We start from the raw sequence: 24,343 nt of genomic DNA, 5'->3' as shown, positions 1-24,343 counted from the left end.
AGATAATCAAGGAAATTTAGCAGGTACTGGATATTAGATGATACCAAGGAATTACTGTTAATTTTGGTTAAGTGTGATAACAGCGTTGTTGTTAAGTAAGAAAATATCAATGGTTATACTTGTCTTTCTGTTTCTATGTATGTTTAAAGATTCTCAAAAGTTAAAAATACTTTATCAAAGAGAATACAAGAAGACAAACTGATGTCAGCAAGCTCTGACAATCCTTTGAAGGAACTGTGTTGCAAAGAAGAGCAAAGAAATACAGAGGGCTGGGGACAGGTAGAAAAGTAGCGCAAAACAGGATTTTTTTAAATGGGAGAAATAACAGCATGCCTGTATACTGATGGGAATGACTGGGTAAATAGGGAGGAAAGGTGATAAAGGAGAAGGGAGAATTACTAAAGGGGTGCATTTCAATAACTGAGCCAAGTAGGGACTGACTCATCCCTCCGCTTGTCCACAAGTGGTTCACCTAGAGTCACAGGTGTACAGGTAGACTACATGGGTACAGATGACAACTGGTGAATACATATGGTGATAGGAGTATGTGGACGCTCTTTTTTGACTTGCTTCAATTTTCACAAGTGCAATATGAAGCCAAATTATCTGAGGAGTAAAAATGGGAAAAAGCGATTAGGGGTTAAGAATAGGAGGCATGAAATAAGCAAACTGTAACAGTGGGGAAATGAATGAACTAGGAAAACATACTATCTGCCTGGAAATGTTAAAGCCTTCATGAGTGAACGCTCATAAACTGAGGAAGACCAGTCATTAGGATTATGTTTTTCTCCAGCCACACTCAGCTGCCCAAGTGCAGGTATGAACTAAGCGGAGAGCTGGATTTTGAACAGCACTGAGGTTGTGACAGTGAAATGAGAAGTTAAGGAATTCAAGGTTACATGCAAGAGAGTCATTACAATGATCATCAAATAATTTAAGTTTGGTAAGGAGAGAAAAGAAAACATGAGAGTGTGAGGAGCAGGAAAAAGTGAGTAGGACCATGGATTGTAGGTTTTGGGGGTAAAGGACAGTTGGAATCAGATACCAGAAAAAGACGGGCACCTGGCTGGCTCAATCAGGGAGCATGCGACTGACTCTTGATCTCAGGGTCATGAGATCCACACTGGGTGTGGAGCCTACTTAAAAATAAAAACAAATGTTAAGAAGGATACCAGAACAAGAGACCAAGAAAGGTAAGAAGCAGTAGCCAGAGAGTAAGAAACATAAAATTGAGATTACAGAGGGGTCACGATTATTTATAATGGCCAAATCTAGGGCATGACTACAGAAGTGAGTGGCTGAGGTGTAACACAGGATATAGAATATCAGCATAAAAAAGGAGTTCAAAACTCTGAGAGGGTTTTAAAAGGATCACCTCCATGTACATTGAAATCACCTACAAATGCATATATTCTAAAACTTCTCCAATCAATGTGTTACTGTTGTTAAATGTAAACTCCATCTTTAAAATTTTTAATAATGCAAACATTATAAACATGTTATCACAAGGTAATCAAACTATTATGTTCTGGCATACAATGTATTTTAATAACTGGTATCCTTTCGGGCGCCTGGGTGGCTCAGTGGGTTAAGCCGCTGCCTTCAGCTCAGGTCATGATCTCGGGGTCCTGGGATCGAGTCCCACATCGGGCTCTCTGCTCAGCGGAGAGCCTGCTTCCCTTCCTCTCTCTCTGCCTGCCTCTCTTGTGATTTCTGTCAAATAAATAAATCTTTAAAAAAAAAAAAAAAATAACTGGTATCCTTTCTTACCTAAATGAAAGAAGTGTTAATACATAACTCTACCCAAGTCACTCCTTTTTTTTTTTTTTAAGATTTTATTTATTTATTTGATAGAGATTACAAGTAGTCAGAGAGGCAGGCAGAGAGAGAGGAGGAAGCAGGTTCCCCACTGAGCAGAGAGCCCGATGTGGGGCTCGATCCCAGGACCCCGAGATCATGACCCGAGCTGAAGGCAGAGGCTTTAACCCAGTAAGACACCCAGGCACCCCCCACCTTTTTTTTTTTTTTAAGATTTCATTTATTTATTGGACAGACAGTGATTGATCACAAGTAGGCAGAGAGGCAGGCGGGGGGGGGGGGGGGGGGGGGGATGCAGACCCCTGCTGAGCAGATGACCTGAGCCGAGGGCAGAGGCTTAACCCACTGAACCACCCAGGCACCCCTACCCAAGTCACTCTTAATTACTTTTTTAGTTTTTGACAAATGGATATATATTTCTAATTCATATTCTTACTATAACTAGTAAGTACCAGTTTTTTATCAAAATTGATTATCCTGGAGCACCTGGTTGGCTTGATTTCTGCACAGCTCATGACCTCAGGATCAAGAGACCCAGCCCCAGCAGGAGCTAGCTTAGGATTTTCTCTCTCCCTCTCCCGCTTCCACTCTTCCACCCACACCCCCAACCCCCACTCCCCACCCGCTCAAGCTTTCTCTCTAAAAATTAATTATCCTCACATGCCAGTTTCCTTAATAAGAACACATATGCTTATGATTCTGACATAGTAACTGGTTAAGGCAATGATTCACTATTTGTATATTCCCTTTTATAAAAGGGGACAGAAAATACTACAAATCTATGTAATTATTTAGTATTTCCTTCAGTACGTATTCCCAGAATAGATTCCTAAATTTTCCTGTAATGAATCACCTTGGATCCGGGGAGTCTTCACTATAAAATTCCAGAGTTGATAAATCCTGAAGGTAGAGTTTCAGAGTTGACTGTATTACACCTCCTCACCCTATTACCCAACTCAAATTTCAGGAAAGAGAAGGGTGGCAACAAATAACATTATGAGACTAGTGATGGAACCCAATCCACTGGCTCGTCTTTGCACTATTTTTTCATGGCCTCATCAGTAACGTGCCAGTTAACATCCCATATTTTAAACATGTTACTTACTGTGGTATGATGGGATATATTGCCAACAACGTTGAGGTTTTTGAGCAGTTGAGGAGAACCGCTGTATTGTCCAGAGATCTGCTTCCTGACTTCAGCAGCCACAGTTCTATAACAAAGAAAGTAAATATTTTACTTAAAAAGAAAACAACCACATTTATAATGGAGGCAAACTAAGTATATTAAATATTCATTAAAAACCAACAAAATCTCGGGGCGCCTGGGCGGCTCAGTGGGGTAAAGCCTCTGATTCAGCTCAGGTCGTGATCCCAGCGTCCTGGGATTGAGCACAGACAGCATTGGGCTCTCTGCTCAGCAGGGAGCCTGCTTCCTTTCCTCTCTCTCTGCCTGCCTCTCTGCCTACCTGTGATCTCTGTCTGTCAAATAAAAAAATAAAATCTTTTTTAAAAAATTTTTAAAAATTAAAAAAATAAAAACCAACAAAATCTCAGAGTATCAACAGGGCCATAAATTCGTAAGATACTTCGGTAAATACTGCCTATAATACAGTAGAACATCTTGTGCTGATGTCACAAAAGTGACAGCCAACTTACAGAAGGCTTTTTTTATATCTGGCATTTCAGGAAACATACTTTGGCTTTCAACACAGCAGGAAGCTATAATAAGACATATATATATATGCATATATATACACACACATATATATACATATATATACATATGTACATATATATTAAAATGTACATATCTTAAGGATATAAAATTCTAAAATATTTATAAACAAAGAATTAGGAGGAAAAAAACTCCTCCTTCCTTTCTAATATCACTAGCTCCTCATTCATGCTACAGAAAACGCTCTCTCAATTTTACTTAACTAGTAGAAATCATCCTTAATACTCTGGCATTAATGTCTTTCCATAATCTGACCCTAATTACCTTTCCAGCCTTGCATGTCCTTTCCCAAATTCTTGTGAGTAAATATAAATTGCTTCCCACAAAGATATTTCTCTCCTATACTCACAAATTCAATTCTTAACTAGTTTTAGGCTAAACTCAAATACCAAGACATGTATACAAACATCTTAGCTCATCCCAACTAAAAATAATACCACCCTTCATTAAAACTCTTAGAGCATTTATAATCTAATGCATTTTCCTCCTTCCTAGTTATTTTCCACATTTTATGTATGCTCTATATAAACAGAGGCAGTGGTTTCATTCATCAATGTTTTTCCTAAAATACTGAACATGCAACATTCAAAACAGGTGACTGGTTATGAAATATACAGTATTACTGAACTTTTTTTTTTACTTTTTTTTTAACAGTAATACAGTATTACTGTCCTTTTTTTTTTAATTAATTAATTTATTTTTATTTGCTTATTTACAGCATAACAGTGTTCATTGTTTTGGCATCACACCCAGTGCTCCATGCAGTACGTGCCCTCCCTATTATCCACCACCTGGTGTCCTTTTTTTTTTTAAAGATTTATTTATTTGACAGACAGAGATCACAAGTAGACAGAGAGGCAGGCGGGGGGGGGGGGGGGCGGGGGAAGCAGGCTCCCTGCTGAGCAGAGAGCCCAATGTGGGGCTCGAGCCCAGGACCCTGGAATCATGACCCGAGCCGAAGGCAGAGGCTTTATTTAACCCACTGAGCCACCCAGGCGCCCCTGAACTTTTTGATAAATGAAGTAAAACACAAAAGCATTACCACAATACAACAGATTAAGTTTATTTCAATTAGGATTAGAGTTTAAAAGTTTCATCACTTCAAGCTAACCCTTGGGGGCATACTAGTATTTCAAATTTATTTACATAGCATTTCTAAAACAAAAATATTTTAGAAATTCAAATGACTTCATACCTCATCAGTATCCATATTCCTTATATTTCACAAAACTATAAAACAAAATATTCAATGAGTCCCAAATCCTGTAACTATTAACTTCCTCACATTAGTATCACTTCTTTTTATTAAATTTATTTTTTTTCAGCGTAACCGTATTCATTGTTTTTGCACAACATTAGTATCACTTTTAATTACAACTCAAGAACACAAAATAAACACCACCATCCACAGATTTTGTGCAATTCTTTTTCTGTAGTCAATATCTAACCTCTACACTATGATCACTGACTGTTCACTTCCTTATTTTATAAAACTAGCCTTCTGGGATTTTTTACTCTTTTCCAAAAACTAAACCGTACTTTCTCCTATCATTCTACTGCAAATAAATTAAAATAGGTCTAATGACCTGGTTTCCGGGACAGCCTGATAACTTTCTGCACTGTTATCAAGCCAGAGTCTGAATTCAGAGCCCTAAACATCTTGGTCCTCATCCAAATCTCCAGCTGAATTTCTGAACAATCTCATTTTCCAAAAATTATCCAGATTTGTGATCTTTTCCCCCACCTTCTCTTCCAGACCTCCTTTCATTTTTCATGTTCAACCATTCCACACATATTTATTGAGCCATATTTTTTGAGCTTATTACTCAATTAGAAATTTTTGATACAAAGGTAAAAAAAGTAAGTCTCAAGATACTGATTTAGCTCAGCTTTTTTTAATGGTGATTTTAGGTACTTTAGACCATTTCTGTGTTTTATAAAAGGCTAACCTGTTATTCATAATTACTAAAACCTAGAAGTTTATCCTTCAACAGGTAAATGCATATACAAACTGAGACACATCCATACAATGCAAAATTATTCAGCAATAAAGAGAAATACATTATTAAGCCACAAAAGATATGGAGGAACCTTCAAAGAATACTGCAAGTGAAAGAAGCCATTCTGAAAATCCTGTGTACTGTATGATTCCAACTATACGACATTCTGGAAAAGGCAAAACTATAAAACCAATTAAAAAAAAAAAAAAAACAGGGTTGCCAGGGTTGGGGGGGGAGGAAAAGGAAGGGATAAGTAAGTAGTGTAGAGGGAATCTTTAGGGCAATGAGTTATTCTGTATGATTCTATAATGGTAAGCAGATGTCCTTATGCATGTGTCAAAACCAACAGAATGTACAATACAAAAAGTAAACCCAATGTAGTCCATGGACTGTCATTAATAATAAATTTTTCCATATTGGCTCATCAATTATAAAGTACCACGCTAATGCAGGACATTAATAATAAGGGAGGGGCACCTGGGTGGCTCAGTGGGTTAAAGCCTCTGCCTTCGGCTCAGGTCATGATCCCAGGGTCCTGGCATCCAGCCCCGCATCCGGCTCTCTGCTTAGCAAGGAGCCTGTTTTCTCCTCTTTCTCTGTCTGCCTCTCTGACTACTTGTGATCTCTGTCCATCAAATAAATAAATAAAATCTTATAAAAAAATAATAATAAGGGAAACTTGGGGCACCTGGGTGATTCAATGGGTTAAGCATCCTGACTCTTCATTTCAGCTCAGGTCTTGATCTCAGGGTCATGAGTTTAAGCCCCGCATTTAAGCTCCACCCTGGGTGTGGAGCCTACTCAAGAAAATAAAATTAAAAATAAGGGAAACCTGGAGCACCTGGGTGGCTCAGTCGGTCAAGGGTCTGCCCTCAGTTCACATCATGATCCCAAGGTCCTGGGACTGAGCCCTGCATTGGGCTCCCTGATCAACAGAGATCAACAGCTTCTTCCTCTCCCTCTGCTGCTCCCCCTGCATGTGTGTTTACATGCACTCTCTCTTTCAAATAAATAAATAAAATCTTTAAAAAAATAAATAAATAAGGGAAACTTGCTGGGGAAGCATATAAGGGAAATCTCTGTACTTTCCACCAGATGTGAAAAGACAAGAAAGTTCATTTCAGTTTGGGATTCCCCTTGGGCCTTTTACTCATTTTTTGTTGTTGTTGCTTTTTTTTTAAGATTTTACTTATATATTTGAAACAGAGAAAGAGCAGGCAGGACCAGAGAGGGAGAGAGAAGCAGATTCTGCACTGAACAGGGAGCCCGATGTGGGACTTGATCCTGGGACTCCAGGATCACAACCTGAGCTGAAGTCAGACACTTAATGAACTGAGCCACCCAGGGACCCCTCCCTGTGGGCCTTTTAATGAAGCCTATATACTGTGTGTTCTTTATTGCATTTAAAGGCCTTAAAATCTCCTGATCCTTTTGTCAAGACTTGGATGAGAATATGAAAAAGCTTTTTCATAAAAAGATGTAGAATAAATATTCTAGACTATGTTATGTCTCTTGATGTGTCTCTTCCTCAGTGCTACTCAACTCAGTCTACCAATCTCTGCATTATCTCATTGTTTCTGGGGTTAAACCATGAGTTACCAGAATTCCATCAAATTCAAGATGTCATTAATTATTAAGATCTGCCATTACTTCATGTACAGCTAATAAAGAAAAACCTTGCCAATTAACCACCATAACATCAATTAATTGGAACACATATCCTGATTTCAGAAAATGTTAAGCAGTGAAACTTTAAATAAATGAAATATGATTACCTCAAAAAGAGATGATCTTTTCTTGACTAACAAAGACATACAACAAAAGATAACCCCATGCTACAAATATTTATCTTATTTCTACATTACATAATTTCCAAAAAAGAGAAAAAAAGTAATAATTTAAAAATAAAAAGCATTTCTAAAATGGGCTATAACAGCAATAAAAATGAATAAAAATGAAACAAGGAATGTATTTACACTGAGAAGATGTATGAGAAGATTTCATGGAATGGTAGTGAGGAAATTTTCCCAAATGAAAAATAATATCTCTTAACCATACTATGGTCCAAAGTATGCAAGACAAAAAATATGACGAATATAGTTCCTGGTATTAGTTAAAATTCTTTACTAGACAGTAGTCCTTCCTTACTCATGGGGAATAGTTCCAAAATCCCCATGCATGCCTGAAACTGCAGACTGTACCTAACCCTATCTATATCCTTTTTCCTGTACGTACATACCTACCACAAAGTTTACTTTACAAATGAGGCAAAGTAAGAGATTAACAACAATAACAGAGTCATTATAACACTATACTGTAATAAAAGTTATGTGAATGTGGTCCCTCAAAATACCTGATTATACTGTATTCACTCTTTTTCTCGTGATGACAGATGATAAATGCCTTTGTGATGAGATGATGTAAGGGGCATCAGTCTACTACTGAGAAGAGAGATGCCGAATCTGCAGGAGGAGGAGCATCTGTTCCCTGACTGAGGCTCATCTCAGAAAGTGAAATTGTGGATAACAAAGACCACTGTAGACTGCCTTTTCCCATATAATTTTTCCTACTCTGGGGCACCTAGGTGTTTCAGACAGTTAAGCATCTGCCTTCAGCTCACATCATAATCCCAGGGTCCTGGGATGGAGCCTTGCATTTAGCTCCCTGCTCAGTAGGGAGTCTGCTTCTCCTTCCTCTGCCCCTCCCCACCACTTGTGCTCTCTCTCTCTCTCTCAAATAAATAAAACCTAAAAGTAACAATATAATAATAATTTTCCCTACTCCTAATGATAGCTCTATAGTAGGGAAATACAGGGAAGTCTTTTTTACTTCTAATAACCCATTAATATTAACTGCAGGGGCACCTGGGTGGCTCAGTCAGTTGGGAGTCTGCCTTCGGCCCAGGTCATGATCTCAGGTTCCTGGGATCAAGCCCCACATCAGGATCGCTGCTCAGCGGGGAGTTTGCTTCTCCCTCAACCTCTGCCACTCCCCTTGCTTGTGCATGTGTTCATGTGCTCTCTGTCAAATATAAATAAAATCTTTTTAAAAATATATTAACCGTAGGGGCGCCTGGGTGGCTCAGTGGGTTAAAGCCTCTGCCTTCGGCTCAGGTCGTGGTCCCAGAGTCCTGGGATCGAGCCCCGCATCGGGCTCTCTGCTCACCAGGGAGCCTGCTTCCTCCTCTCTCTCTGCCTGCTTCTCTGCCTACTTGTGATCTCTGTCTCTCTAGTAAATAAATAAAATCTTTAAAAAATAAAAATAAAAATAAATAAAAAAATAAAATAATAAAATAAAATATATTAACTGCAAAGTGGAAAGGATAGGTCAAAAATTCCATAGTTACTTATGCTCCTAAATTATAAGAGAATACCTTCTTCTGCTCCCTAAAGAATATGATTGAATACTTGACCTATTTGTCTCCTTACCAACTCTCACCATTTCTACAAGCTCCCCACCCCCACCACCCCACCACCCCCCACCTTATGTCAATATGCATTACAATTTTCACAAAAGAATACACTAAGGCCATTCACCACAGGACACTGGAAATAAACAATAAACGACTCACATCCTGAGGGAAATTCTATTCTATTTAATTTTTCCTCTACCCTCCTCCCACCTTCAGATGCCCCATCTAACCCATGATATCCAGAAAGACCAATCTGGGCCTCTCAGATCTCTACTCATTCTTCATGGGACCAGAAGTAAAACCTTACTAAAGATGAGTAAGGAGAGGGAAGCCTTATAGATCCTACCACTCTTGATGTTGGGGTCCTGAGTTCAAATGCCACACAGAGCTTACTTAAAAAATAAAATAACTGGGGCACCTGGGTGGCTCAGTGGGTTAAAGGCTCTGCCTTTGGCTCAGGTTATGATCCCAGGGTCCTGGGATCGAGTCTCTGCTCAGCAGGGAGCCTGCTTCTCCGTGCCTCTCTGCCTACTTGTGACCTCTCTCTGTCAAATAAACAAATAAAATCTTTAAAATAAAATAAAATAACTAATAAATAAATAAATGTTAATTAAAAAGATAAGTAAGGAGAGTTCAAACAAAACAGAAGAGTGTGAGCTTCTACTATAAAGTCACAAAGAGTAGCTGCAATGTACTATGTCAAATAAGAAAATAAGATCTCTTGGAACTGTAACTGTTTACATATGAAATAGAAGTCAGGGAAGAAGTGAAGGGTAAGAGGATATACCATGGACTATACCAGGTAAGAGACTATATCAGAGACAAGGCAAAAAAGGTCTGGCTAAAAATCCCCAAAGGAAAAAGGAAAAGAACAGCTGATCAGTGCTATGACTATCCAAGCCCAAGACTGGTGACTGATGGGCTGAATCACAGTTCTACCGCTGTGTCTAGCTGGCATTAAAGATAAAGAGAAGCAAAACAAAGAAAACAATAGATTAGAAAATAATAGATTAGAGGTGTGGAAGGAGGGACTATGGGCTTCTGTCACTTTGCTTGGGAGGACTCCAAATGACACCTGGAAACTTCAGGAAAACATGATTTTCAAAGCTCATCATGAAAACATTTGTCATTGGAATTAGTACTGTGACAAATGGCAGGAAGATAACATGGCTAAGAATTTGCAGAACTACCTTCCAAACTGCAGCATCATATCTCAGGATGATTTTTTTAAGCCAGAGTATGAGAGAGAGACAAATGCAGATGGATTTCTGCAGTATGATGTGCTTAAAGCACTCAACATGGAAAAAATGATACCCACCATTTCCTGCTGGACAAAAAGCCCAAGACACTCACTGTTACCAACAAACTCTGGAAATGCTAAGAAATTCCCATATTAATCATCAAAGGCTTTCTTCTCTTTAACTATAAGCCCCTTGACACTCTATGGAACAGAAGCCACTTTCTGACCATTCTATACGAAGAATATAAAAGGAGGAGGAGTATAAAGCTCTACGAGCCTCCAGACCCCCAGCGTACTTTGATGGCCGCATGTAGTCCATGTATCTAAAGCACAGAGAAGAAATGGAGACATAAGGTGGGAAACTGTTTACCTAGGCAGAACAAAATTTGAAGAGGACCTCTTCTCACAAGTATATGAACACCGAATACAAGAACCAGCAAAGCAAAAGCGTTTGCAAATAACAACATAAAAATGGAGTGCCCTGAATCCTTCCTGGGATGAATATGGAAACTCAAAGGAGTATATTTAAGAACCTAAACCAAGATACAGCATGGAGTTTGGTATGATGGCAGCTGTTGGTTCCGTTGTGTTATCACACATGGTTTTCCCAATATATGAAACAGTAAAGAGTTATCCATGCCAATAGATGGGAATTTACCTTGATAAGGTGTTCTCATGCCAAGGAGTGCAGAGATACAGCAGCTCACAAACAATGAGTCAGTTCCTCTAGACTAAGAATGGTCAACCTTTTCTGAGTAGGATCCAGAGGACAAAGTAAGGCTTACATTACAATACAGGATATATGTAATCTATTATGTTTGTATGTATGTGTCTGTGTATATGTAGGTATGTATGTGTGTGTGATGTGTGTGTATACATACACATGTCAAATATCACAAAGTAGTCACCTTAGATATAATGCCCAGTCATATTTTTCTATTTGTAATTTTTAAAAAATATTCATTACCATCTAATACAGTTGCCTACCTCCTGCAAATAAAGGCTTTACTAGGAGTAGCAGTGACATTGAATAAATCAATAATTTACCAGGAAAAAAACAAAAACAATCTATTAAAGAAATGCAACATTGTGTCACCTACTAAGTATGATACTAAGTATGCCAAAAATGTTTACCCTGAATTGAATCAAACTATATATCTACAGAGAACACTAGAACAAGCTGGTGCCAAAGGAAGCAATCAGATAAAAACCAGAAGGCAGGTCATTATGCACTGTAAGTCTCTTCAGCAAATCAGTGTCATGGATAAATAAATAAATAAAGACAGTGGGCTAAGTTTTAGTGTTAAAAAAAGCGACTTCAGACCAAAAAAAGTACAGTCTACTTAAAAGAAGGGGGAAAAGAAAAAATCTTAAGAGATATAACTAACTGTAATGAATGGTTCCTAATTAGATCCTGATTTGAACAAACCAGCTACAAAAGACATTTCTGGGGATAATGAGAAACCTGAACATGGGCAGGTATTACATTATTAAGAATTATTGTTTTTTTTTTAAATGTGTGAAAACAGTATTACAGTAATGCAGGAAATGTCCTTATATCTTAGAGATGCAAATGATGCCAGTAATTTAGCTTTAAACTCTTCAGTTATTATTACTCTATCTAAATGTACAAAACTAGCAAACTAATTATGGAGTACAGATGAGGCAAGTCCTCTTCACGAAGAGTATCGTGTCCTCCAGAATGCCCTGCCTGATTACGTGTTCGGTTCCACTCAGGTTAGCTACGCCTCCTCTGTGCTTTCTAAGTACTCATGTGTATCCGTATACACTCAAGGAAACGGAGTTACCAGGGAGCTCATTTAGACAGGCAGCAGACTGGCCAGACTGCTTTTCACCATGAACTAAGAACCTGGACTTGCTGACACAGAGTCTGATTACAGCAGCAGGAAAGTCCAATGTTTATAAACGTTCTCTTTGATATAAGCACATAAATTGCAAAGCAGGTTCTTCTGGAATACTAACACAATTCTCAAATAGGAAAGTATGGTGGAAGGGAAAAGGAACAGTGAAGGATCAAGAATTTGGCTCTCAGGTCTGGCACATTCTCACACTTCAGAGGTACCTTTGCAACGTCCTTGAGGAATTAGGGAGAACAAGGAATCTTTACTTCTGGAGTATGCTACGCTGGCTCCTGTTTTGTATAAATGTCTCAAGGCAGGTAAATTTCTGCCATTAAAGAAAATGTATATTCTTTAACTCAATCTGGTGGCACTTTTCTATCAAAAACTATCTGTCGAGAGGGCGCCTGGGTGGCTCAGTTGGTTAAGCAACTGCCTTCGGCTCAGGTCATGATGCCAGACTCCTGGGATGGAGTCCCGCATCGGGCTCTCAGGTTCATCGGAGTCTGCTTCGCCCTCTGACCTTTTCCTCTCTCATGCTCTCTCGCTCTCTTGCTCTCTCTCTCTCAAATAAATAAATGAAAACTAAAAAAAAAAAAAAAAAAACTCATTGTCATAACCAAACAATATTATAGACATAACATCTATCAAATTGTTTTGAAATCTACTTTCCTATCTCCTTGAAAGAAACAAAGCAATAAAAGGGGGGACTTCATTTACCTTTGCACCCTCTACCAGAATGCCTGGCACATCCTAGTACTTTAATGTTTTCGAAGCTGAAGTGAAAAAATGGGAATAGAGAAAAAAATCGTAATTCTCCCCCCACCCCGGCCCCGGAAAGTAGTTCAGAAAGAATGCTAGAACAGAACAACTGATGTGAACTTCTTAAGGATAGGACCTGCATCCCATTAATCTTTAGGGCAGTGATGTCTCAGTATCTGAGACATTGGAGAGAGAGACATGCAGACACAGATACAAGAGTGCAGAGAGAGAAAAGGAGATAGGGTAGAAGGATGAATTTAGAGACTACTCAATACATAAATCTTCCAAATGTCTTTTGTAAGTACAGTTGTTTCTAATTGATTGGAAAAGGCCAAGGAAGTATCCCTTTTTATCTACTACTGTCAAATAGGTAAATATTTGCTGAGGGGAAAAATCTGAATCCACAGAAGAATTCTAAATACATAACCGTTTCTGTAAGAGCCTTGCTGACATCATTATCCCATTTATTAAGTGAAACACGGAAACACAATGCTCCCCTATTCTACAAGAAACTCCTTTGAAACAAGATATATGATATGTTTACTCATCTCAAAGCAGTCTGTTATTTAACCTACCTGCAAATGGCTGGTTCCAGAACTATGTTCAAACTCTACAATTATGTAAATAAAGTTATTACAAGTAGCAGAGAAATAAGATTTTCCAACACAGAGGAAAAAGATAAAGAAAATAAATCTATAAAGGAAGGTCTCTTTTTTTTTAAAGTAGACTTCACACTCAGTGTGGGGCTTGAGCTCACAACCCTGAGTTCAAGAGTCACATTCTCTACTGACTGAGCCAGCCAGGTATCCCAGGAAGACATCTTTTAAAGAGTAAACAAAAGGAGGATCCCAGGGTCCTGGGATCGAGCCCCACATAGAGCCCTGCATCGGGCTCTCTGCTCAGCAGGGAGCCTGCTTCCTCCGCTCTCTCTGCCTGCTACTCTGCCTACTTGTGAACCGCTGTCTCTGTGAAATAAATAAATAACATCTTAAAAAAAAAAAAAAGTAAACAAAAGGAATATATACCTGGCATTAAAAAACTCGAACCTCACAAAGAGGTAAAAACAAGAAATACATCTCTCCACCATCTCCTATCCTCAATCCTATTTCCTAAATGTAACCCCTTAATATTTTATCAGGTATCCTTCAAGAAAAATGTGTCAGGGGTGCCTGGGTGGCTCAGTGGATTAAGCCACTGCCTTCGGCTCAGGTCATGATCTCAGGGTCCTGGGATCCAGCCCCACATCGGGCTCTCTGCTCCGCAGGGAGCCTGCTTCCTCCTCTCTCTCTGCCTGCCTCTCTGACTACTTGTGATCTCTCTCTGTCAAATAAATAAATAAAATCTTTAAAAAAAAAAAAAGAAAGAAAAATGTGTCTACTTTTTTTTTTTAAAGATTTTATTTATTTATTTGACAGACAGAGATCACAAGTAGGCAGAGAGGCAGGCAGAGAGAGAGGAAGGGAAGCAGGCTTCCCGCTGAGCGGAGAGCCCGATGCGGGGCTCGATCCCAGGACCCTGGAATCATGACCTGAGCTGAAGGCAGAGGCTTTAACCCACTGAGCCACCCAGGCGCCCCAAAATGTGTCTACTTTTTTTTTTAATATTTTATTTATTTATTTATTTGAGAGGTAGAGAGAGACAATGAAAGAGAGACAGCATGAGAGGAGAGAGGTCATCGGGAGAAACAAACCTCCTGCTGAGCAGGGAGCCCGATGTGGGACTCGATCCCAGGACTCCAGGATCATGACCTGAGCCGAAGGCAGTTGCTTAACCAACTGAGCCACCCAGGCGCCCCTGTGTCTACTTTTTAATATCCATATGTGACATCATACAATAAAAAAAACTTTTCTTGATACCTTACATTATAGACTTAATATATCTTGGGAATCATTCCATATCAGCACATAAAATTAATAATCCTCTAGCAATATTTATCAAGCATTTACAACTTATATGCCAGATACTGTATAATGCATTAGATTTGTTACTCCCCATTTAATCCTCGAAAAACTCTGGGAAGCAGGCATTATATTAGGATCTTTAGGTATCAAGAGGTTAAGTTCAGATAACTAATAAGGAATCGAGCCAAGATCTGAACATAGAGCCCCCACTCTTAAAAACTGCTCTCCAGCTTTCGATCTGCTACAGAGTTTAGAAAATGGGTGAACCAGAACATATTTAACCAGCAGTCTCTATTAGTAGACATTTAGGCTATTTCTAGATTTGTAAAGATTATGACTGGAATGCAAGCTCCAAGAGAGATTTTTATCTAAATCTAGAATTATGAATGGTCTTTATTTTTTCTTTTGGGCCTTTTGTATTCCAAATTTTCTGCAGCACCATATATTATGTTATAGTCAGAAAAAAACAGGTATTTTTAGATAAATTTCAAAAATAAAGTAACTTTTCCAAGCTTATGAAAAATAGACAGAGTTTGAATTCAGATCCATTAAACTCCTAATGCCTCTTTCCTTAGAAGCAAGTTTCCAAAGGTAAATGATTCTAGCTACAGTTCATATTGAGTTCTCTGTTCTTGAAAACCTAGCCTATGAGGTCAACTAAAGATACTCAGTGAAAATGTCTAGTATATACACTAACATATTAATAGGAACACTGTAATTACAACCACCACCACTGTTATGATCTGCTTCCTATCTTTCAGGTATGGCTAAATAAAACTTTCTTCCAAGTCCCTGTCACTTGTCAGTTAGCTTGTGTTAAATTCTTTAAGAATTCAGGTTCACAATGGGCCAGAAGCCACTAAAGGCCTAAGAAACAAAAACACAGAGAGGATGATTTGTGAAACCAAAGAACAGAAACAGTCTTTCTATATAATACACTTAACATTTAAGACATAATCCCTTTTTGGGAAGGATAAAGAAAAAAAGATGTCGATGACTCATGTATCCCATCTGACACGATTCTGGAATAACATTTTAGTCAAAGATTTAAAGAGCTGTATGAAAGAGACATGGCTATCTCCATCACTCTGATCTAAAGCATCCTACCATATCTCAATTTCCTCAACAAAAACGTGGTAATAACATTGTTCCCAGTTCATGGAACATATTAACTTAAAACTACAGAAAAAAAGAATTTAAAAATTTAGCATTTGGAAAAATTAAAACTGATCTGAAATTGCCAACCAAAATGAAAACGGGGAGGGGGAGAAAACCTCTTACTGTAAAAAGTCAATCTTCCCAAAAGGAGATAAATTTATCTTCAATTCCACCCTACTTCATAAAAAAAAGAGCCAGAATCTCCCACAAACATACAAATTATATCTTGTATACAATGAGTTGCTAAGTCCTGTTCATTCTAACTCTCATATACTTCTCAAATCTTTGTCTTCTCCTTCCCTTTACCACAGCATCTGCCTACAAACAGCATCATACTTAAGGGTGAAAGTCTGAATGCTTTTCTCCTTTAACTGGGGAGAAAGCAAAGATGCCTGCTCTTACTATTCAACAATGTACTAGAGGTTCTAGCCAGTGCACCAGGAGAAGGAAGGAAAGAAATGGAAACAGGGGTGCCTGGGTGGCTCAGTGGGTTAAAGCCTCTGCCTTTGGCTCAGGTCATGATCCCAGGGTCCTGGGATCGAGCCCCATATCGGGCTCTCTGCTCAGCCGGGAGTCTGCTTCTCCTCTCTGTCTCTCCCTACTTGTGATCTTTGTTGTCAAATAAATAAATAATAATAAAAATCTTTTTAAAAAAATAAAAGAAATGGAAACAAATTAAGGGCATTCAGATGTTAAAGAAAGAAATAAAACTCTTTACTCACAGACAAACATGATCCTGTAAGCAGAAAAACCTAAGGAATCCACAAAAAAACTACCAGAACTAATAAGTTCAGCAAAGGCAGAGGATGTAAGTTCAAAATCAATTGTATCTATATACTAGCAATGAAATATCAAAAATAATTTTTCAATTCCACCATGATAACATCAGAAACAATACTTAGAAACACATTTAACAAAAGAAGTACAAGACTGGGGCACCTGGGTGGCTCAGTCGGTTAAGTGTCTGCCTTTAGCTCAGGTCATGATCCTGGTGTCCTGGGATCAAGCCCTGCATCAGGCTCCCTGCCCAGCGGAAAGCCTGCTTCTCCCTCTCCCATTACTCCTGCTTGTGTTCCCTCTCTCGCTGTCTCTCTTTCTGTCAAATAAATACATAAAATATTTAAAAAAAAAAAGATATGGTATCAGTGTTAAGAATAGACACATAGTTCAATGAAATAGAATTGAGTATAAAAAATAAACACATTTGGGGCGCCTGGGTGGCTCAGTGGATTAGGCCGCTGCCTTCGGCTCGGGTCATGATCTCAGGGTCCAGGGATCGAGCCCCGCATCGGGCTCTCTGCTCTGCGGGGAGACTGCTTCCTCCCCTCTCTCTGCCTGCCTCTCTGCCTGCTTGTGATCTCTCTCTCTGTCAAATAAATAAATAAAATCTTTAAAAAAAAAAAAAAAAAACACATTTATGGTCACCTGATTTTTGAAGGTACCAAGACAATTCAACTAGACAAGAATAATCTCTGCAACAAAGAGTGTTACAATAGAACAGTCACATGCAAAGATGAATGTAAAGACTTTTTTTATTTTTAAGTAACCTCTATACCCAATGTGGGGCTTGAACTCACAACCCCAAGGTCAAAAGTTGCACGCTCCACTGACTGAGTCAGCCAGGCGCCCCGTGAAAAATGAATTTAGATCCTCATCTCACATTATGCACAAAAATCAATGCAAATGATCATTAACCTAAAGTAAGAGCCAAACTATAAAAACTTCAGAAGAAAACAGAGAAGGAAATCTTGACCATGAATTAAGCAGTCTTAGAGAATAAAAACAAACTCATAATATACAAAAGAAAAAAAAAAAGATGTATCAGACTTCATCAAGATTTAAAATCTCTGTGATTCAAATGTCACCATTAAGAAAATGAAGAAACAAAGCAGACAGGGAGAAAATATTTGCAATTCATATATCTAATAAAAGACTTGTGTTCTGAACATATAAAAAAACTCCTACAATTCAAAAACAAGATAAATAACCCAATTTAAAAATGAGCGAAGGGGGGCGCCTGGGTGGCTCAGTGGATTGAGCCGCTGCCTTCGGCTCAGGTCATGATCTCAGGGTCCTGGGATCGGGCCCCGCATCGGGCTCTCTGCTCCGCCGGGAGCCTGCTTCCTCCACTCTCTCTGCCTGCCTCTCTGACTACTTGTGATCTCTCTCTCTGTCAAATAAATAAATAAAATCTTTAAAAAAAAAAAAATAAAATAAAAATGAGCGAAGGATAGGAATAGAAATTTTACCAAAGAAGATATGTGACTGGCCAATAAGCACAAGAAAAACCATCACAAATGATTAGGGAAATGCAAATCAAAACCAAAATGAAATGCCACTTCACACTCATTAGAATGCCTCCAGTCAAAAAGAAAACAATTAACAAGTGTTACCAGGATGTGGAAAAGAGTGAAGGCTCATACACTGCTGATGAAAATGTAAAATGGTGTAGCTGCTGTGGAAATGTCCCAATTCCTTAAAAAATTCAACAGAGGGGCACCTGGGTGGCTCAGTTTAAGTGTCTGCCTTTGGCTCAGGTCATGATCCTAGGTTCCTGAAATCGAGTCCTAAATTGGGGTCCCTGCTGAGTGGGGAGTCTGCTTCTCCCTCTCCCTCTCTCCCCTGCTCATGTTCTCTTTCTTTTAAAAAAAAAAAAAAAAATCTTTTGGGGCGCCTGGGTGGCTCAGTGGGTTAAGCCGCTGCCTTCGGCTCAGGTCATGATCTCGGGGTCCTGGGATCGAGTCCCGCATCGGGCTCTCTGCTCAGCAGGGAGCCTGTTTCCCTCTCTCTCTCTCTCTCTGCCTGCCTCTCTGTCTACTTGTGATCTCTCTCTGTCAAATAAATAAAAAATAAAAAAAAAAAAAAATCTTAAAAAAAAAAAAAATCTTTTAAAAAAATTCAACATAAAATACCAGATGACACAGCAATTCCTTTCCTAGGAATATACTCACAAGAAATGAAAACAGGTGTTCAAAAAAAAAAAAAAAAGCTGTGCATGAATGTTCATAGCAGCACTATTCACAATGTCTAAAAGGTAGAACAATCTAAATGTCCATCAACTGATGAAAAAATAAACAATATGTACTACAGAAACACGATGGAGTATTATTAAGCCATAAAAAGGAGTAAAGTACTGATAAATCCCACACCATGGATGAATCATGGCAATGTTATGCTAAGTGAAGGAAGCCAGGCACAAAGGGCTTCATATGTTCAGAAAAGGCAAATCTCGAGAGAGACAGACAGAAAGTACAGTAGTTGTTGCCCAGGACTTGGATTGGGAATAGAGAATAAATGGCTACAAGGTATCTGGGGAGGTGCTGAAAATGCTCTAAAACTGGATTGTGGGTGATGGCTTCACGACTTTGTAAATTTACTAAAAATCATCAAACAGTACACTTAAAATGAATTAATTTAGGGGTGCCTGGGTAGCTCAGATGGTTAAGCATCTGCCTTCAGCTCAGGCCAAGATCCCAGGGTCCTGGGATCGAGTCCTTCATCAGGCTCCCTGCTCAGTAAGGAGCCGGCTTCTCCCTCTCCCTCTACTGCTCCCCCTGCTTGTGCTCTCCCGCTCTGTCAGATAAATAAATAAAATCTTAAAAAAAAAAAAAAAAAAATGTAGGGGCCCTGGGTGGCTCAGTCATTAAGCATGTACCTAGGCTCAGGTCATAATCCAGGGACCCAGGATGGAACCACGCATCGGGCTCCCTGCTTGGTGGGGAGCCTGATTCTCCGTCTCCCCACTCCCCCTGCTTCTGTTTCCTCTCTCGCTGTACCTCTCTCTGTCAAATAAATAAATAAAATATTTTTAAAATAAATTAAATCTTTTTAAAATAAATTTAAAAAACTTTTTTAATGAATTAATTTATGGTATATAAAGTATGCCTCGGGGCGCCTGGGTGGCTCAGTGGTTGAGCCTCTGCCTTCAGCTCAGGTCATGATCTCAGGGACCTGGGATCGAGCCCCACATCGGGCTCTCTGCTCAGCAGGGAGCCTGCTTCCCCCCTTTCTCTCTGCCTACTTGTGATCTCTCTCTGTCAAATAAATAAATAAAATCTTTAAAAAAAAAAAAAGTATGCCTCAAGAAAGTTGTCTTTTTTTTTTTAAATATTTTATTTATTTATTTGACAGACAGAGATCACAAGTAGGCAGAGAGGCAGGCAGAGAGAGAGAGAGGAAGGGAAGCAGGCTCCCTGCCAAAGAGAGAGCCTGATTCGGGGCTCAATCCCAGGACCCTGGGATCATGACCTGAGCTGAAGGCAGAGGCTTTAACCCACTGAGCCACCCAGGCGCCCCAAGAAAGTTGTCTTTAAAAAAGAGAGAGAGAGAGAGAGAGAGAGCCTGCATAAAGCTGTAACTGCTCTACGAGGGTGAGACGAAGAAATTGCTCTCCAGTCAGAGAAAGAATGTGAAGACAGGAAAAGAGGAGAGTCAAAGCAGAGTCTCAAAGAAAGTCTTACACCCTTAGCCTCCTTACCACAATCCCTCATCTTCAGCAAAGTTTATTAAAATCATTAAATGGCTGATGAGTGCAGTTTTCTGGTCACAGAGGACAAATGAGAAACACCTCATGATGCTGCAGAACCACAACAGAAAGAAGCCTGGGAAAGCCAGACTGTGAAAACCAAGCCAACTGCCCATGAGAGCTGAGCTTATTAAGATCAGAACTAAACTTAAAGTTAAGGAACAGGGATCCACAGTTGCTTCACATTACACTGCTTTTCTTTATATCTTTGTATTCACCAGTTACATTTAAATTTTAACAGGTAGTACAACTGACTATATTGCTAGATATTTAAATAATTACAGTGAGGCTGAACAAATTACAATGACCAATCTTAAAGAATACCAGTAGTTCTGGTGTGACCAGAATTTGCCTTCCCCCTCTTTCTTTTGGTTAGAAACCTCTTCTTTTTGGCAAGGAACTCATTACTTGAGACTGGCTGGGGATGACACCATCACATCTGTCCTCTAGCCAAGGAGAATGACATGTGACACAGGAATGGCCAGCATCCCCACTGCCCCTAAACACAGTAACTGGTTCAAGCAGGAACATGTGACACAAGCCAAACCAATGACGGAATGTCTGAGTGTTTCCTGCCAGACCTAAATGGTAAGATTTGAGCCTGGGGCTGTCAGCTCTCATTGCAACCATTTAGTGGAAAATCTATCAAAGAAATGAAGAGGCTGTTCATACCCTCTGTATCCTGGCACCTGATGTACTCAGTTATAAGCAAATTAATCTGAATGGTGTTTCTGTTAAATGCAACCACAAAGTCCCCTCCATAAAAAACCACTGAGAAAGTAGTGACACACCTAGATGTTTGCCAAAGCATATGACCAACCCAGAAGTGGAGGGAAGTTCACTCTCTCAGGAGAAGGAGCTGTTGATGGAAAGCAGGATGCAAGACAAAAGCAGGTAGATAAATCTTCGTCCAGACTCCTACCTACGGACTGGAGAAACTGTTCCTATGTCCAAAGATACCTGCCAGACAGTCCCTCCCCAGCCGCAGCAAGAAGCAGTGGCCAAGAAGATAAGGTATCACCTTAGTTGTTTCCCATCTCTGCCTCACTTCCCTTTTCTCTTGCTGCCCCCGGATTATGCCTCCCAGATAAACCCTCAACTCTTAATCCTTGTCTTAGTCTCTGTTTTCTAGCAACTCAGATTAAAAGGGTGTCTACAAAAAAACTTAAAGCAACCCTTAGGCTTAAAGAAGTTAAGAAACATAAAAAGCTTTCCCTCTGAGGTCATCAGCAAAAGGAGGATGCTCAGTATTAGTACAACATTAAACAGAAATGGTAATAATCTACATAGTAATACAAGATAACTGTCCATACAGCAAGACAAAACTGTAAATCAACTATAAGGTTTGGAAGGGGAGAGACAAAAATTCATGATGACCAGATGACATAGAAAATACAAAATTCATGGATACATCTTTTAAATAACTTTCAGGTTTGACTTTACTTTATTTATTTATTTTTAAGATTTTATTTATTTATTCGTCAGAGAGAGAGCACAAGCAGGGGGAGCAGCAGGCAGAGGGAGAATCAAGCACTCTGCTGAGCAAGGAGACCCATGTGGGACCCAGTCCCATGGCCTGGGATCAGGACCTAAGCGAAAGGCAGAGAGATGCTTATTAACCTACTGAGCTACTCAGGTGTCCGCCACAGATACATTTTTAGAATTGACATGAGTTTAGCAAGGTATATAGCTGGATACAAAATGGTTATATACCTAGAAAGGATATGCATGAATCTTACAGAGAAAATTTATAAAATTTTGTTGTATGAGATAAAGAAGACCTAAGTAAATAAAGAGATACACCATGATCAAGGCTTAAAAACTCAATACTATAATACAAAATTATTTATTATTATTTATTATTATTAGGACATCATTTCTCTGCAAAACTGATATACAGAGTCAAGGTAATCCCAATCAAATCTGAATAGGATTTGGGGATTGTTTGTTTTTGATAGAGATTGTTTGTTTTTGATAGATTCTAAAATATTTGAGGAAATTCAAAGGGCTAAGAGAAGTCAAGACACTTTCTTAAATGATGAGGGAAGTTAATTTTTCTTAGAAATTCCAAGACTTATGATAATTAAAATTATTTATAGGGGCGCCTGGGTGGCTCAGTGGATTAAAGCCTCTGCCTTCAGCTCAGGTCATGATCCCGGGGTCCTGGGATCGAGCCCCGCATTGGGCTCTCTGCTCAGCAGGGAGCTTGCTTCCCTTCCTCTCTCTGCCTACTTGTGATCTCTGTCAAATAAATAAATAAAATCTTTTAAAAATAAATAAATAAATAAAATTGTTTATGATTGGCGAAAATATGTATAACCAGACCAACGGAACAAAAGAGAGAACCCAGACAAAGACCCACAAATGAGGACTCACAATCTACAATAGAGGTGGTAGGGCAGGTCAATGAGGAAAGGATAATCTATTTGGAAAAAAATTAAAATTTCACACCATACACATATCAAGTCCAGGTAGACTATAAAGGATGCAACTATAAGGTTAATACAGATGAATATCTTAATGACCATAGGGTAGGAAAATATTCCTCAAACAAGGTGCACCTGAGTGGCTTAGTCGTTAGGCGTCTGCCTTTGGCTCAGGTCATGATCCCAGGATTCTGGGATCAAGCCCCACATCAGGCTCCCTGCTCAGCGGAGAGTCCACTTCTCCCTCTTACACTTCCCCTGCTTTAGTTCCCTCTCTGCTATCACTCTCTCTCAAGTGAATAAATAAAATCTTTAAAAAAAAAAAACAAAAATTCTTTAAACAAGACCTCAAAAGTACTAACCATTAAAAAAGAGAAAAAGAGAGAAACTGATAAAAGTATATTCAAACTGAGAACTTAGGGGCTCCTGGGTGGTTGTTGGTTTAGTGTCTGCCTCTGGCTCAGGTCATGATCCCAGGATCCTGGGATGCTTCTTCTCCCTCTGCCATTCCCCGTTGGTGCTCTCTGGTTCTCTCTCTCTCTCCATCAAATAAATAAATAAAATCTTTAAAAAAAAGAAAAAGAAAAACTGAGAACTTAGTTGCGGAGCGTGGGTAGCTTAGTCCGTTGAGCATTCAACTCTTGATTTTGTCTCAGGTCACGATTTTAGGGTCATGAGATGGAGCCCCAAGCCAGGTTCCATGCCCAGCATGGAACCTACTTGAGATTCTCTCTCTCCCTCTCCCCACACTCTCTTGCTCTCTCTAAAATAAATCAATCTTTAAGAAAACAAAACAAAACAAAACAAAATTGAGAACTTAGTTTTCAAAAGACTCCATAAAGAGAATTTTTTAAAAAATCACAGAGTGGCGGGGCACCTGGGTGGCTCAGTGGTTTAAGCCGCTGCCTTCGGCTCAGGTCATGATCTCAGGGTCCTGGGATCGAGTCCCGCATCGGGCTCTCTGCTCAGCAGGGAGCCTGCTTCCCTCTCACTCTCTCTGCCTGCCTCTCTGCCTACTTATGATCTCTCTCTGTCAAATAAATACATAAAATCTTTAAAAAAAAAAAAAAATCACAGAGTGGGGGGCGCCTGACTGGCTCAGTGGGTTAAAGCCTCTGCCTTCGGCTCAGGTCATGATCTCAGGGTCCTGGGATCGAGCCCCGCATCGGGCTCTCTGCTCATCGGAGAGCCTGCTTCCTCCTCTCTCTCTGCCTGCCTCTCTGCCTACTTGTGATCTCTGTCTGTCAAATAAATAAATAGATAAAATCTTAAAAAAAAAAAATCACAGAGTGGGAAAAGATATTTGCAACACATAATATCATTCAATGGATTCATACACTGAATATATATAAAGTACTCAAACAAATCAATAAGAAAAAGAATAATACAAAGGAAAAAAGGGGAAGAATGCAAAAAATTTAAATAGGCAACTTATAAGAGTATATTCATATAGTCAATACCCATACAAAACAGAGCTCAATCTCAACAGTAATCAAGTAAATACAAA

The 24,343-nt window shown here is 39.3% G+C and overlaps 1 protein-coding gene and 1 pseudogene across 13 annotated transcripts in view; one reads left to right on the top strand and one right to left on the bottom strand.

Annotated features, from left to right (window-relative positions):
* The window catches only part of DOCK7 (dedicator of cytokinesis 7), a 220,722-nt gene that overhangs the window by 188,380 nt on the left and 7,999 nt on the right, over positions 1-24,343 (bottom strand). For all 13 annotated transcript variants that reach the window (XM_046006342.1, XM_046006260.1, XM_046006266.1 and 10 more), the window contains exon 2: positions 2,924-3,029. In XM_046006342.1, coding sequence (XP_045862298.1) covers positions 2,924-3,029 — 106 coding nt within the window. The remainder of the gene's footprint in view (positions 1-2,923; positions 3,030-24,343) is intronic.
* LOC123947210 lies at positions 10,079-10,674 on the top strand (annotated as a pseudogene).

The sequence above is a fragment of the Meles meles genome, chromosome 1 (genome assembly GCF_922984935.1).
Source record: "Meles meles chromosome 1, mMelMel3.1 paternal haplotype, whole genome shotgun sequence".
Lineage (NCBI taxonomy): Eukaryota > Metazoa > Chordata > Mammalia > Carnivora > Mustelidae > Meles > Meles meles.
The sequence above is the reverse complement of the archived record's forward strand: the minus strand, read 5'-3'. Positions and strand labels throughout refer to the sequence as shown.